The 14,736-nt window shown below is 36.4% G+C and overlaps 1 protein-coding gene across 1 annotated transcript in view; it reads left to right on the top strand.

The window, feature by feature from the left end:
• ASCC3 (activating signal cointegrator 1 complex subunit 3) overlaps positions 1-14,407 on the top strand; it is a gene marked incomplete at its 3' end in the record, with an annotated part of 321,972 nt that extends 307,565 nt beyond the window's left edge. The window contains exons 37-41 of the mRNA XM_080700024.1: positions 5,610-5,761; positions 7,730-7,877; positions 11,344-11,553; positions 13,991-14,166; positions 14,260-14,407. Of these exons, the coding sequence (XP_080556150.1) occupies positions 5,610-5,761; positions 7,730-7,877; positions 11,344-11,553; positions 13,991-14,166; positions 14,260-14,407 (834 nt within the window). The remainder of the gene's footprint in view (positions 1-5,609; positions 5,762-7,729; positions 7,878-11,343; positions 11,554-13,990; positions 14,167-14,259) is intronic.
• Positions 14,408-14,736: the final 329 nt, after the last annotated feature.

Here is a 14,736-nt window from a genome sequence, read left to right as displayed (position 1 = left end):
TTAGGGGCACAAAACTCTAAACTCTCATGCTAAGTTTCTTTCTAGTATGCCACACTTCAAGGTAGGATCAAGTATTCATGAGTTACACTGTTGTCCACACTTCATCTAAAAACAGTCATCCCTCCATATTTTCAATTTCACATGGGAAGATTCAACTCACTGGTGGATTAAAAATATTAAGGAAAAAAATTACATCTGCTCTGAACAGGTGTAGCCTTTTTTCTCATTATTTCCTAAACAATATAGCATCTATTTATATAACATTTATATCATGTTAGGTGTTATAAGTAATCTAAAGAGGATTTAAATAAGAGGCTTGAGCATCCATAAATTTTGGCATCTGCTGAGATCCTAGAACCAATCCATCACAGACACTGAAGGATGACTGCCTTCTGTCTTTCCAGTAAACCTTCTCAAACCTTCTCAAAGTCCCATTTTACCTAGTATGCCCATTTATTATAAAATTCATAATTCTTATTTACAGCCACTTTCAAATTCTAGACACCTGCTGGGCGTGGTGGTTCATGCTTGTAATTCCAGTCTTTGGGAGGCTGAGACAGGAGGATCGTAGTTCGCAGACAGCCTCAGCTACTTAGTGAGGCCCTTTGCAATGCAGTGAGACCCTGTTTCAAAATAAAAAAAAAAAAAATAGGGCTGGGTATAGCTCATTGGTACAGTGCCACTGGGTTCCATCCCCAGTACTACCAAAAAATATAAATAAAATTCTCACTTTCCACATTACCCTGAATGTCATAGGCAATACACCATTCTGGTTAGAGTAAAGCTTCTAGAGCTAGGGTTCCCAAAACTTTGAATCCCAGATATACCCATTTGCCAGAGTCATACAACCATAGACATACTTCTTCACCTCTCTTGATTACATAGTGTCATAATCTATAAAATAGACAGTTAACAAACATCTTTTCTAATCATGATTATTTCACTATTGTCCTTGAAAGTCCCTTATATGCCCTCCCCAACTGTGTGTATGTGTGTGTATGTACACACACCAGCGATTGAACCAAAGATCACATTCTACCTCCAAGTTATTCCCCAGCCCTTTTCTTTTCTTTTTTATTTTTTTTCTGTTTTTTTTTTTTTTTTTTTTTTTTTTTTTTTGTGTGTGTGTGTGTGTGTGGTGGTGCTGGGGATTGAACCCACGGGCATTCTACCTCCAAGCTACACCCCCAGCCTGATTTTTTTTTTTATTCTTTATTTGGAAAGAGGGTCTCACTAAGTTGCAGAGTGCCTCACTTAGTAGCTGCGGCTGGCCATAAACCTGGATCCTTCTGTCTCTGCTTCCCAAGTGTCCTTTTCATATTTTTGTTTTGAAACAGTCTTGCTAGGTTGCTAAAAGTCTCACTGTGTTCTGAGACTGTCCTTGAACCTGTGCTCCTCCTGTCTATACCTTCCAAGTGCCAGGGTTACAGGCCTGTGTCACCGTGTCCAGCTCCCTTGTCTTTTCATACCTTTCCAGATCTCATTTCCTGGGAATCCCTATGCCTACCTCTGCTGCAAAGCTGCTCATTAGAACTCTTGGCTGCCCATTTTATATCCAGGATTTTTGAGTCCAGAGCTATAGCCTGTACTCTCCTGGAGCTCATTTTCACCTGAACATTATGGTAGCACCTTAATTAAAATGTGTTCAAAGTTGTGCCTAGTGGCACACACCTGTAATGCCAGTACTTGGGAAATTGAGACAGGAGGATCAGAGGTGCAAGACTAGCATATACTAACTTAGCAAGACCCTGTATCCAAAGTTTAAAAATAGCTCAAAGGTAGAGCACCCCTGGATTCAACCAATCCCCAGTATAAGCAAACATAAATGTGTTCAAAACAGTCATCATTTCCTTTTCAACCCTTCCCTCTTCAGTAAAAGTCAGCCCCACTGTTTCTGTTAATTGTAAGGTTTTAGTTATAATGTAATTTTATAGATGAATACAGCACTAAAAATTACATTTCTGTTCTACCATGAATGGAGATGAAAAATAATTCTGAATCGAATCAGTAATCAGTTTAAATCAGTTCCACCCTGTGAGGAGAAAGCCTCATACAGATTCAGCCGCATCTATTTTTCCAATATACCTAGAGTCATCCTATCTTTGTCAGGTAGGTAACATTGCAAGTGGATATGAGATAAAGGGGGGCTCGATATTTGCCTAATGGTAATGCTAAGCTGTTAAAAGATGTCCAAGGTTATTTCTCCTCTATGTACTAAAGCAACCTTACTTGTTGGGTGTTAGATCTCTGTAAAGGGCTTTGAAGTGACTTGGGAAGTTCAGCCAGATTCTCCAGCTTTTACCAAAGCCAGTGTCTGGAAAGGAACATAGACATATTAGTCTTTATCTGCCAGAAAGACTACTACAAATAATAGTGAGATGCAAAGAGTCCTTCTTTGGCTCACTAAAACACAAGTGGGTCAGTGCAAACTGCCAGGATCCTGGAGCCCACATACCTGGACCATCCCTATCCTTAGCCCCTGTCAGTTATGAAGCACTAAATAGTAACACGGCCTTGTCCACTCAAATTGAGAATAGGTCCACATCCTGCAGTGTGTTCTAAGCTGCAGGATTCATCTGAGGTCTTGTCCCATGGCTTTCTTGTAATTGCATACCTCTCCTGACAAAGCGTGTGTCAGTCCCATGCATCTGCTCCTGACCTTGCACACTCTGCCCTTCTACTGTTGCCCAGTGTAGAAATCAACACCAAAAAGACCAGAGGAAACCCTGTTAGAACGAATGGGTTGTTTTAGGGGGTTCTTTTCATCTTATCCTAAAAGAACTTTAAAATAGGCATGTTTTTATCAAATGTGTAGCTGGCAGCATATTAGGTATCTCACACAGTACATTATCTCCTTTTATCCTTCTAGAACCCTTAAAAGGAAATGCAGTACTTCTTAAGTGAGAAACATAAGTTCAGTAGGATAAAATGATCTCCCCAAATGTCTACATTGTAAATGGGGAAAATGAGAATTCAAAGTGATGTCTGTATGACATCAAAGCTTGTATTCTATCTTCTACTTGTGCAGTAACTTGTACAGAATGATAGATATAATCATTGTTATTGGACATTTGTTCATATTATTTAATTTTTAAAAGTATTTCTTGAGTGCATGCTGCTAGGGTTGAAGTTACGAAGAATAATTTCAGATTCTTGCTGTCAGGAAGCCTTTCATTTAAAGGCAGACATATAAATAAAATTTTTAAGAAAAACTTACAGAATAATGGTGGGTTACCTCAAGAGCAGAATCTGCATCTGGAAAGAACTTACTCCGTTCTGGAAGAATCAGAAAGGCTTCACAGTTAAAGTAGCATTCAAGCTAGACTTGAAGGATGAATAGGAATCTTTTAGATGGTCAGAAAGAATGATATTTGTTTTAAAAAATCAAACAAAATTAAGAGCAAGGGTAAATGTAGGGAAACACCAGTGATTTTGTGTTGTTCCACTAAGAACAGAGAGGGAGAAGCGGCCAGAGAGGAGAGCAAGGACCAGATGGATCACAGGATGTTGACTGTCATGCAGAAAATTGTTAGTTTTTTGTGTTTTTCACATTGTTGATGCCTTTAAAACATTTAACCAGAGGATGTCATGATCTGTTTTACCTCTTTGGATTTATTGTTGGGTAATTTAAAGTACTAGGTGGAAAAAATATTTGAGAATGAGAATAAAGGGATAATTATGATGTTTCGGATGAGAGTGAGGGTCTGCTCGAGACAGAGGAGCAGAGACAGAAGGAGGACTAGGGAGGACAAAGGAGTGACTGAGCACAGAAACTGAGAGCGACATCGGCCTCACCACACTCGGAAGCTGCAAAACCTCATACCACCCCAGATCCTGATCTCCCTGCCTGCCTTTTTTGTAAATTAAAAAAAACAATAATTTTCAATCCATGATGTGGCTTTTCATTTACTTTGTGTAAGCATTTACTTTGCATGATTTCTTTTTTACATTTTCACATCTGGATCATACAAAGAAAAATTGTGGGGAAGTCTCATAAATTTTATGAAATCTTTCAACTTCATCATGAAAACTTCAAAGTTCAAAACATATGGTTCATCCATTCAACTCTTCTAGTATGTGAACTTTGGGTCTGGAATTTATTTCCAGTCAAGTTGTAATGTAAAATTGCCATTGTTATTCCACATTACAAGTTCTAACATCATCATGATACTGAACTAGGTATAATTATTCATTTCTCTTCTTTTCTCTTCCCATAGCAGCTCTCAGAGTTATGACTTGTGAACAACATTTATTTATTTATTTATTTATTTATTTATTTATTTATTTTGTCTATGAGCAGAGTTCATTCATCGTAACCTGCTTGTCTCCTGTACTTCAAAGAAAACATGTATTTTCTGCTTTGCAGAAAAAAAAGTATATTTTCCCTAGACAAACATGTACATTCATACAAATGTATTCATCCATACACACACACACACACACATCTATATCTACTATACCAACATTCAAGCCTTATGATACATAGACAGTTAATGGGTGCTAAAGACCACTTTGACCATTCTGGCACATTAATGGAGCTACCCAAAACCTTGATCCACTTCCCTGTAATGTGTATAAAGAGATCACTAGCCAGATGCTTATTAAACTATTTTACTTTTTGTAAATTCAGAGAATACGAAATTGGAATTCATATCTTAAAAGAAGAATATGTCTGTGTCAATAGTACTAAGTAGTGTGGCAAATTAATTTTACTAGCACTGTCTTTAAAGTCATTTCTAAAACTCAAATAAGATTTTTGCAAAATTTTATAAATACTCCTAGTGAAATATTTACTATTAAAGCAGTATTGTAATAATTTACTAGATACATCTCAAAACAAGAGAGTATAGTCCTCAACCTGTAAGAAATAGCTGCCTAGGATCATGATATTAACTTATATGTCTTTAAGTCAGCATTCTCCGGAATCTAATTTAATTGAAATAGCTTTGCCTGTGTAAACTTCTCCTTTGTTTAAATAAGATTTCACTGTTTAGTTTTGCCTTAAGCAAATGCAGCCTTTTGTTTGTCCATAAAACATTAGATTAAATGTATAGACTAATATGAATAGCTTCTCGTCACCCCACACGTACCACTGGCAGTGGCCCCCTTTGCCTACTGTCTGGTGTCTTACTGTCACTGAAAATCAGGGCTCTACCTGTAGGCTGGTCTTTGGGGAAAATAAATTTTTGGCAAGAAAACCTTCAATCTCCTTACCATTATTGCTCTTGCATTTGAAAGATTGCGTGAGATTTACTTTGCAAATGCAGCTGTTAATGTCCTGGATACAGTGAATTATGTAGGCATTTGCTCTCAGAGTACTCTGAATTTTTATCTTAGTTTCTTTACTAGATATCAGTATTATCCAGCTATCTTTGCTGCCCTAACAAAGCTTAGTATTTGACTGTTCGCAGGAAGTAATATACAGTAAATGTTACAGGATATTCTCTTTGCTCCCTTATTGAACTGTGATTTATTTCTGTTTTGATGAATACTAATGAAGAAATATAATGCTTGATTTTTCTGTTGTTTTGTGAAGGCTAATATCACATTCCCAGTGGAGAGGGCAAAAGCTGTGATGTTCTTGTAACATATGTGTTTTCCTTATTCAGGCAATGCTGGATGTGGCTGCAAACCAGGGCTGGCTGGTGACTGCCCTGAACATCACCACCTTGGTCCAGATGGTGGTCCAGGGCCGATGGCTAAAAGACTCTTCTCTTCTTACACTACCAAACATAGAACAGCACCATCTTCACCTTTTCAGGTAATTGTTTTAATTTTTTGTGGGGGGAAGATTAAACCCAGTACCTCATACATGCTAGGTAGATATTCTACCACTTGGCTTCACCCCCAGCTCATGCCAATAAATTTCTTAAAAATATAGATTACCAGCCAAGCATGGTGGCTCATGTCTGTAATGCCAGTACTTGGGAGGCTATGAAGGAGGATTGCAGGTTCAAAGACACCCTCAGTAATGTAACAAGACTCTCAGAAACCTAGAAAAACCCTATTTCAAAAAATAAGAGTTGGAGGTATAGAATGCCCCTGGGTTCCATCCCTAGTACCACCAAAAATAAAATAAATATATATTCCCAGTGGAGTTCCATGTGGGTCCTAGAATATCAATTGTACATGGCCTCAGTTTCAAGTTGAACCACAATTCATTTTAACCTTCTATCTAAAGTGTTTTCCATTTGCAGCAATGGATACATTTCTATTTTAACTGCATTTATTTCTTTACATTATGAGCCTTCACTTTAAAAAGTGTTAATTTATCTGTGATTCAAAGCAATATAAATTTCATTGTAGGAAAGAATTGCAAGGTCTGAATTCCATTCTCAAAAGTAAATTGTGCACCTGCAAAATGTCCAAAACTAGATAGTTATATGTACTAGGAATTTTAAATGCAGCCTGTACTTAAAAGAGTTTATATTGTCTTCAAATTATTTAGCCCTTAGATCTCATGTACATGACTGCAGATCATTCCATAAAGTAAAGAACAGTACATGATACAGGCAGCGTCAGCAATATTTAAATAAAAATGTTTGTTTCACACCAGTGTATCACACCAGTTGAAAGATAGTTTGCAGCCAAAACTCTGGTTCACATAGAGAAGCAGAACTGCCTGGTTATTGCATGCCATCATGCTCCCTATACCTCTTGTCAGCTGGGTAAGGGACGTCAGTTATTTGAGGTATCTAGATACAGACACCAAAGCTACATTGGATCCCTTCAGGAAAGTCTATCATTTGATTCAAGTGTACTGGGCTCAGAGTAGTTATCTCATGAGCTTGGGTCTCTACCATGGAATGTCTCTGGAAACTAACAGACACATGCAGAGAGTGAGCCATACCAGCAACAGGTGGTATAGGGAGAAGGCAGATACTCCATGTATCTGCGGCTGTTTTAGGAGCTCTTCTAGCATTTACTGAACATGAGACCTGAGTTTGAACAGTAAAGACAGCACATACAGGTCTGTTATGGAAGCTGCTTGCAGCCTAGGAGATTGAGACTAGTTTTCCTATTGCACTTAAGAGCTTGGTATTAATACAATTTCAACTATATTTTCTTCTTAATGTAAGATTTAGGTGGTTGTGTTCCTGAGATCTGGCAAAACTTACGCTATATATCTCAAGGATTTCCAAACTGTACTTTAAAGTTTATGTTTCCCAAACTTATAATCTAAAACTTTATTCAAATAATTATACTGGAGCCATTTACCCAAATCCATTAAAGTCATGTCAGAGCTCCACATCACTACTTTATCTACATGGAAGTATTGCTTCACATCAGTGCCTTCCTGCAGAAAGACATACACTGTGTGGACCCTAAGTATTTAGTGAACTGATGTACGATTTACAATTGACACATTCCATGCTGTAATAGTGATACCTCATTGGGTTGTTATCACAGAGTATGCTGCCTGATATTTAAAACTTAAAAAGTTATATATTATATCTTATATACTTTATTTTTAGTGCTAGTGATTGAAACCAGAGGAGGTCTACCTCTAAGCTATACCCTGGCCTTTTCTATTTAAGCAGGTTCTCACTAAGTTACCTGGCACTGGCCACAAACCTGTGATCCTCCTATCTCCCAAGGATTACAGGCATGCACCACTGCACCCAAGTTTAATTTTTTCAGTGTTAAAAATCATACACACCACTGTTGTCAGGAAATCTCATTTGTGCCCTAAAGGAATAATTGTTCTGGTGTGGATCTAATTTTTTAGGAAATGGAGACCAGTGAAGAAGAGGTCGCATGGGCGGTGCCGAGTAACCATTGAGAGCCTTCCTGAGCTGATGCATGCCTGCAGAGGGAACGACCATGTGTTCAGCTCCATGGTGGAGAAGGAGCTACCGACAGCAAAAACAAAGCAGGTAAGGTCTTCTCTGACCTGTTCTAAAGGAATGTAATTGTTCCCCAGAGTTTTCTAACTTGGGAATGAGTTTTAGAATCAGGCTCACCTGAGTTTGAAGTCTGTCTCTGCAGTTTGTTAACCATGAAAATATTTCATCTGCCTATGCAGTTCCTGTAAAAGTAAAAATATTACTATGTAAACTGCTTTATATAGTTCTTGACACAAAATAACTCAATAGATGATATTAAAAATAATGACACTAATTAGTAGTATTAGCATTATTAGAAGTTGTTTCAATACTGCTATCAAGCAGATTTGAAAGGCCCTATGGAGCTTTCCATCACGAGGCTGCAGTAGTCAGGAGCCTGTCTGCTCCCTCTTCAGGGTAGTTTTGCATTTTTTATGCATGGTTATTTTTTCATGTAATTCCCTCAGCTACTTGTTTATACTTCCCTCTTATTTTAATCACTTCATTGTGTCTATATTCTAAGATATTCTTTCAAATAAACCTCTTATTTTTGAATCATATAACTTATATGGAAAGTTATATCTGTGTTGTAAAAGCCAACATGAATCATCTGTCCAAACAGTCTTTGGGAAGGCCAAAAGCATGAATGAACGATGCCAGAAATATTTGGCTATCCAGACTTTTTAGCCTTAAGTAGTTTTACCCTAAACATGTCAAAGTAAATATTCAGGATTTATAATATGATTAATATATATTGATTCACATATGCACATAATAAAGCAGCTTTTAAACCATGTCTCTTTTTTTTCAAGTGAAACTTATGTTGAAACAAGACTTAGAAAAGTATAGCAGGCATTAACGTCTGGTTGACTGTTCAGTTTCTGTTGAACCTAAAATTGGCACAAAATGTCATTTAAATATTCATAATAAATGTCTACCTTTCTAACTAAATTACCATCAAAATTATGAATAAAAACAAATTTAAGTCGAAACAAGGTTTCTGTTAGCAACAACAGATTTCTAACATGCATTGATTTTAGGCCAAGTTTTAGATGCGATGAAAAATTAGAACATTGTTGTAATTAGTTCAGGGAGAACTCAGAAGTAAACTTACTTAATTTATTTGCATAAATTGCCATTCTGTTATCTTTAAAACTGAATGCAAATTGGCTCTGTCTGATATGATGATGGTTATTTGGCTCAAAAGTGCTTCAATTTGCAGAGCAATCTGGTGTCGGCTCTGCAGTGAGGCGATCCCAGGTAACATACAAATCCTGAATTATTCCAGAAATTAGTATGTTTAAAGCATCAATTTAAGTGCTAATTGCAGTAGTAATGAGAAAAAGCAGTACGACTGTGAGATTTGCATCTTCTACCCCATCAGTATGCCTGGAACGGCTGCTGACTGGCAGAGGATTTGGCTGCTAATTAAATAATTGTATGCATGGCAGTGCTCTTGCCTGATTCAATAGATGAAGATTAATCCTCAGATAAATATGTTTGGCTGGTATTGAAATGTCTTAGCAGTTTCTTTAAAAATAGCTCAGGTTTTATATACATAAATATACATATATACCCAATAAATATGTGTACACATTGTAAGTAGAAAAATAATAATATTAAGTCCTACAAAAAATTTATATACATATATATGTATGTATGTATATTTATATATGTGTATGTGTGTATATATATGTATAAATATATATGTGTGTGTGTGTATATATATATAAATATATATATATATATATATATATATATATATATATATATATATGCATGCCAGATTTGGGAGCTTTGTAAAGCAAAATTTCAATGTGTTGCTAATATCAGAAAACATATTGGTAACTAATTTAATGGTGCAAGTACAAAGGCATATGAAGAGGAAGTCTTGCTTTTATGTGGTAAATGTAATTTGTGTTGTCTCACAAAATTAAATGGTTACAAAAATTCGTGAATTGAATTATTTCCTTGACTACTCTTCCATGTTGGCCTGTCTTAGGAAGGCATGAAATATTATCTTCTATACTCAGTGACTACGGTTCTGGTAGGAGATAAGCCATCATTTGTACTAACGTGTATTTTGTAGTTTGACTATTTAAAAACCTAGTTCCAGGCATAATTTCAAAGTCACAAAACAAGTTACAGGATTGGAGTTGAGTTCAAAATTTGCATTGAATTTTTTTTTTTATTCCTAAGGGGTAGTTTAGTTCACTGGACCAACTTCATTGTAGTTACATAGAGTCAGTAGCACTAAAGTCTTAGCCAACAGGAAATCAAAGCTATAAGAAGGTACATGAGGAAAACTAAAAGTCCTCGTGTACCTTTAAAAACTACATTAGGCTGGGCATGGTGGCACACACCTGTAATTCCAGTACTTGGGAAACTGAGACAGAATAATCATAGGTTTGAATCCAGCCTGGATAGCTTAGTGAGGCTCTCAAACTTAGCAAATCCAAATTTCCAAATTAAAAAAAAAAAAAGTCTGCAGGTAATGCCACTGGGTTCAATCCCCAGCATCACAAAAAAAGAAAAAGAATTACCTTAAAAGGTACAGCTGACTAATAGTAATACTGCCACAGAATTATGTTAGAGAAAGATGACAATTACCTAAGGACCTTAAGTTCATTTTGTTTCATGCTTTCTGTGCCTCTAGGAATGCATTCATCCATTGAACATTGTTAAGCACTTACTATCTGAATACTGATAACTCACAAATGTCTTTTGATTTTAAAGAGCAAGAATAGAATTGGTAAAATATTTCTACTCTTTTTTAATTTTTTTATTGATGCACTGTAGTCATACCTCTTCATGGAGTACAAGATGGTAGAGGTATATATATACACATCACTTATTTAGCCCTACTCTTTTAATATGTCTTCTTTTAATTGGTGTTCCCAACATGTTACAGCCAAAAATACATTATTTCTAGAAGGAACACTAGTCTTATAGTTTTCCCTATCTTATATGAACATGTAGAAATGTTTTTCTTTCAAAATAAATAGAATAAATTTGGTATATGAACAAAGAGTTGTACTATAGGCAGTCAGTGGATGACACTGACATTAACAATTACAAGTTTTTTTCAGTTAAAAGTGACAAATGAGAATAGATGCTTCTTTTAAAAAAACTCAATAAAAATGTAATCTCATTTTTAGCATAGTCAACAGCTACTCAATATCAAAAGGATTTATAATGAATCATAAGTTTAGATAATGATTACTCTATTTTACACATGCAAGAAAACTAAGGAAATCTGAATAATTCAGTGGATTGCATAAATGTCAATATCCTTATTGTAGAATTGTACTATAGTTATGAAAAATGCTATCACTGGATAGAATTGGATTAATGTTACAAAGGATCTCTCTGTGTTATTTCTTACAACTGCATTGAATTCAGAGTTAATCTCAAAATTAAAAGGTGGATTTATTCCTAAAACATACTTTCTCTTAGTCAATTGCCCCATTTCACATTAACCTTTCCTTTATTATTTTCCCTTTCTGTTTTTATTCAGGCATGGAATTTCTTATCTCGCTTGCCAGTGATAGATGTTGGCATAAGTGTTAAAGGCTCATGGGATGACTTAGTTGAAGGACATAATGAACTCTCTGTCTCGACTCTGACTGCAGACAAACGGGATGACAACAAGTGGATCAAGTTGCATGCTGACCAACAGTATGTGCTTCAAGTCAGCTTGCAGAGAGTCCACTTTGGGCTCCACAAGGTATAGGATTTTGTTTCCATTCTCAAATATTTCACACCAAATACCAGCATGCACTACACACATATCTTTTATATTACGAATGTGTCCGTGTCATTCATAAATCCCACTTTCTCAACAGGCCTTAACCAGCAAGTCAGTCTCTTGAAATTAGCCAGTTTTCATCTGCTATTTTGCAGCCACAGAATATCCATCTTACATAATAATACCAGAGTGCTGTCCTCAAAGTATGGTTCACAGACTAAGTCTAGCAGAATTTCCTGGAGTGCCTTGTAAACTACAGAGTCCTTGGCCCCACTCCACACTGATCCAATCAGAACCTCAGGATCTGAGGGATCTCAAAACTGAGACTCTTCTCAGCACCCCACATGATTTTTTTTAACAGTCCTATGGACCAAACCTAGTGGCCTCACACATTAGGCAAATGTTCTATTACTGCGCTACCCCACCCACCTACTAGTGGCACTTGGTATACGGGCACCACAATGAGCTGGATGGAGCTGAGATAGAAGCTATTCCACTCTGCTCTGTGAATATGAATAAGATACTAAGCTTTTCTGAGCCTCGATCGCCACATCTGGCTGCTTCCTTCATTGTGGTGCATATGAGGGAGATTTGTCAATTTCATACAGACCAAAAATGTACAGTAGTTTTACTTAAAATTACTATGCTCTTTTCTACAGCCTCTGTCACCAAAATTAATTATTTATTCCTTTAAGAATATCAGTACACACAGTGTGGACAGATTGGTTTTTAGTGCTTTAGTAATTGAAAAAGAAAAGAATTTGTCTTCTTTTTAGCCCAGCAGATTCAGAGCTTTCTAAGATCTAGAACAAACCCTTAAGAATGAGGCTCTAGCTTGTTGGTGTTACCCTCTGTTTTCACACACAAAATGATCAGTGATTTTGTATTGTTATAATGTCCTTTCAGTACTATGGCTTCAAGTCTTACCTTCTCTGATTTCTAATACGAAAAGTCACCCAAGTAAATAAGAACTTACTTGCCTCTAAAATTTCAGAGGCACTTTTAAATGAGTTAGTATATCCCAATGTAGAAAATTATAATAATCATAAACTATAAATAGTAATGATCATAAAGATAAAATCATGGAGGAAAACTAGGATTTTAAATATAATAATCCATTTGAAAAAATGAGATTTAATCATGGTAGAAAAACTATAGGTTTCATTTCTAAGGACTGAGAAAAATACATTGCTCTCTGACCCTTTTTTAAAAAGCCATAAATGGCCAGGCATGGTAGTGCTCACCTGTAATCCCAGTACTTGGGAGGCTGAGACAGAAGGATCACAGGTTTGAGAACAGCCTCAGCAACTTAGTGAGGTTCTCATAACCTAGCAAGACTCAGTTTAAAAATAAAAAAGGCTGAGGGTTTAAGTCAGAGGTAAAATGCCCGAGTTCAGCCCCCAGTACTACACATACACACAGCCATGCAAAGCATACCTCGCTCTAGAATACTAAGTGAAATTTGATTAAGAAAATGTCATTATTAGTATATTTTATCCCATAATGTAATTATCTCAAGCATAAGAAGAATTTTGCTTTTATAAAATAAAATCAATCTAAAATAAAGATTTCAAGGCCATCATTGTTTATATCTAATCTTGGATTGTGGTGATTAATATATACTACAAATTCCTTGATTTGAATTCTCCACTCCTCAGAGAAAGGGTTCTTTAATATACCATATTAGAACATGTGCTTTTTACATGGACTCTATTCTTGAGTGGGAAGAAGGTATTTATATAATGTAGTGCTCATTGCCTTGATGTCCAAAGTTATCCTGGACTGGCTTTTGTTTGTTTTCCTAAGCCTCAGCTCCTTGTGAATAAGACCTTGGAAGACTTGGTGTATCTCAACTCTTCATCTGTGATTTGGGTGTTAATATTAATTGTAGGAATGGCATGAGAATTAACTAAATTGGTATGAAGATTCAGAGCGTTATATTCTGACACAAATATTCTGGTAATGATGGCCACCAAATGGTGTCTGTAAGTTCCTTAAGTATCTTGAATAAAGATATGTAAAACTATATTAAACTTCATCAGACCAGGAAAGAAGAAAATTTAAAACATCACATATAGAAGTACTGACTATACAGATATATGGCCTTCAGGTAAAATAACTCAGCCTTTTAAGACTAAGATAGGAGGATCATGCAGGTTCAAAGCCAGCCTCAGTTACTTAGTGAGGCTCTCAGCAATTTAGTGAGACCCTATATTCAAATAAAATATAAAATAGTTCAGGGAGTGTAGCCCAGAGGTAGAAAATCCCTTGGTTCTATCCTCAATACCACACACACACACACACACACACACACACACACACACACACCAGCTTTTAACTGTACAACCAAGCCCATGCAGAAAGTGCAAACACTGTTAATGTTTTAAATTTTCTTTTTTTTTCTTCTGGTTTACAGGGAAAGCAAGAGAGCTGTGCAGTTACCCCTCGATTTCCTAAATCAAAAGATGAAGGATGGTTTTTGATATTAGGAGAAGTGGATAAAAGAGAGCTTATTGCTTTAAAGCGAGTAGGATATGTTCGACATCAACAGGTCGTTTCCCTTTCTTTTTATACCCCAGAAATACCTGGAAGGTGAGCAGAATCTGACACTAAAGTTCTAGAAGAATTCAGTCCGACTATGAACAAAAAGCAGTTTCACATTTGCATTCTTTTTTTCTATTTCAGGTATATCTTCACACTGTATCTCATGAGTGACTGCTACCTCGGCCTGGACCAGCAGTATGACATTTATCTCCATGTCACAGAAGCAAGCATTTCCACACAGGTCAACACAGAGGTCTCTGATGCCTTCACGGACCTGGCAGTGAAGTAACCTGACCTGCACAATCCATTCCAAAGAGGTGGTTAAGAAACCTGGCTGTTCAGCCTTCTGGACAAAGTTGAATTACTTGATGTTTGCCTTGACAGAATCAACTCCTAACCTCAAGACATCCAGGAAATTGAAGTGGCTCCAGTATTGACTCCAGCAACACAAAGTTAGCCGCAGTGGCCTTTTTAACAAACGTTGCCTTTTATAATGTTGTCTTCATGAGTTTCTTTACATTTAAAATGAGTGAGCATGTAGGGTAATCTTTTAATTTGTTTTTTTTTTTTTTGAGGTGATACATAGGTGTTATCAATCCAGTCTTCACATCTCACAGT

This window comes from Muscardinus avellanarius, assembly GCF_963383645.1.
Source record: "Muscardinus avellanarius genome assembly, chromosome: 8".
Lineage (NCBI taxonomy): Eukaryota > Metazoa > Chordata > Mammalia > Rodentia > Gliridae > Muscardinus > Muscardinus avellanarius.
The sequence above is the reverse complement of the archived record's forward strand: the minus strand, read 5'-3'. Positions and strand labels throughout refer to the sequence as shown.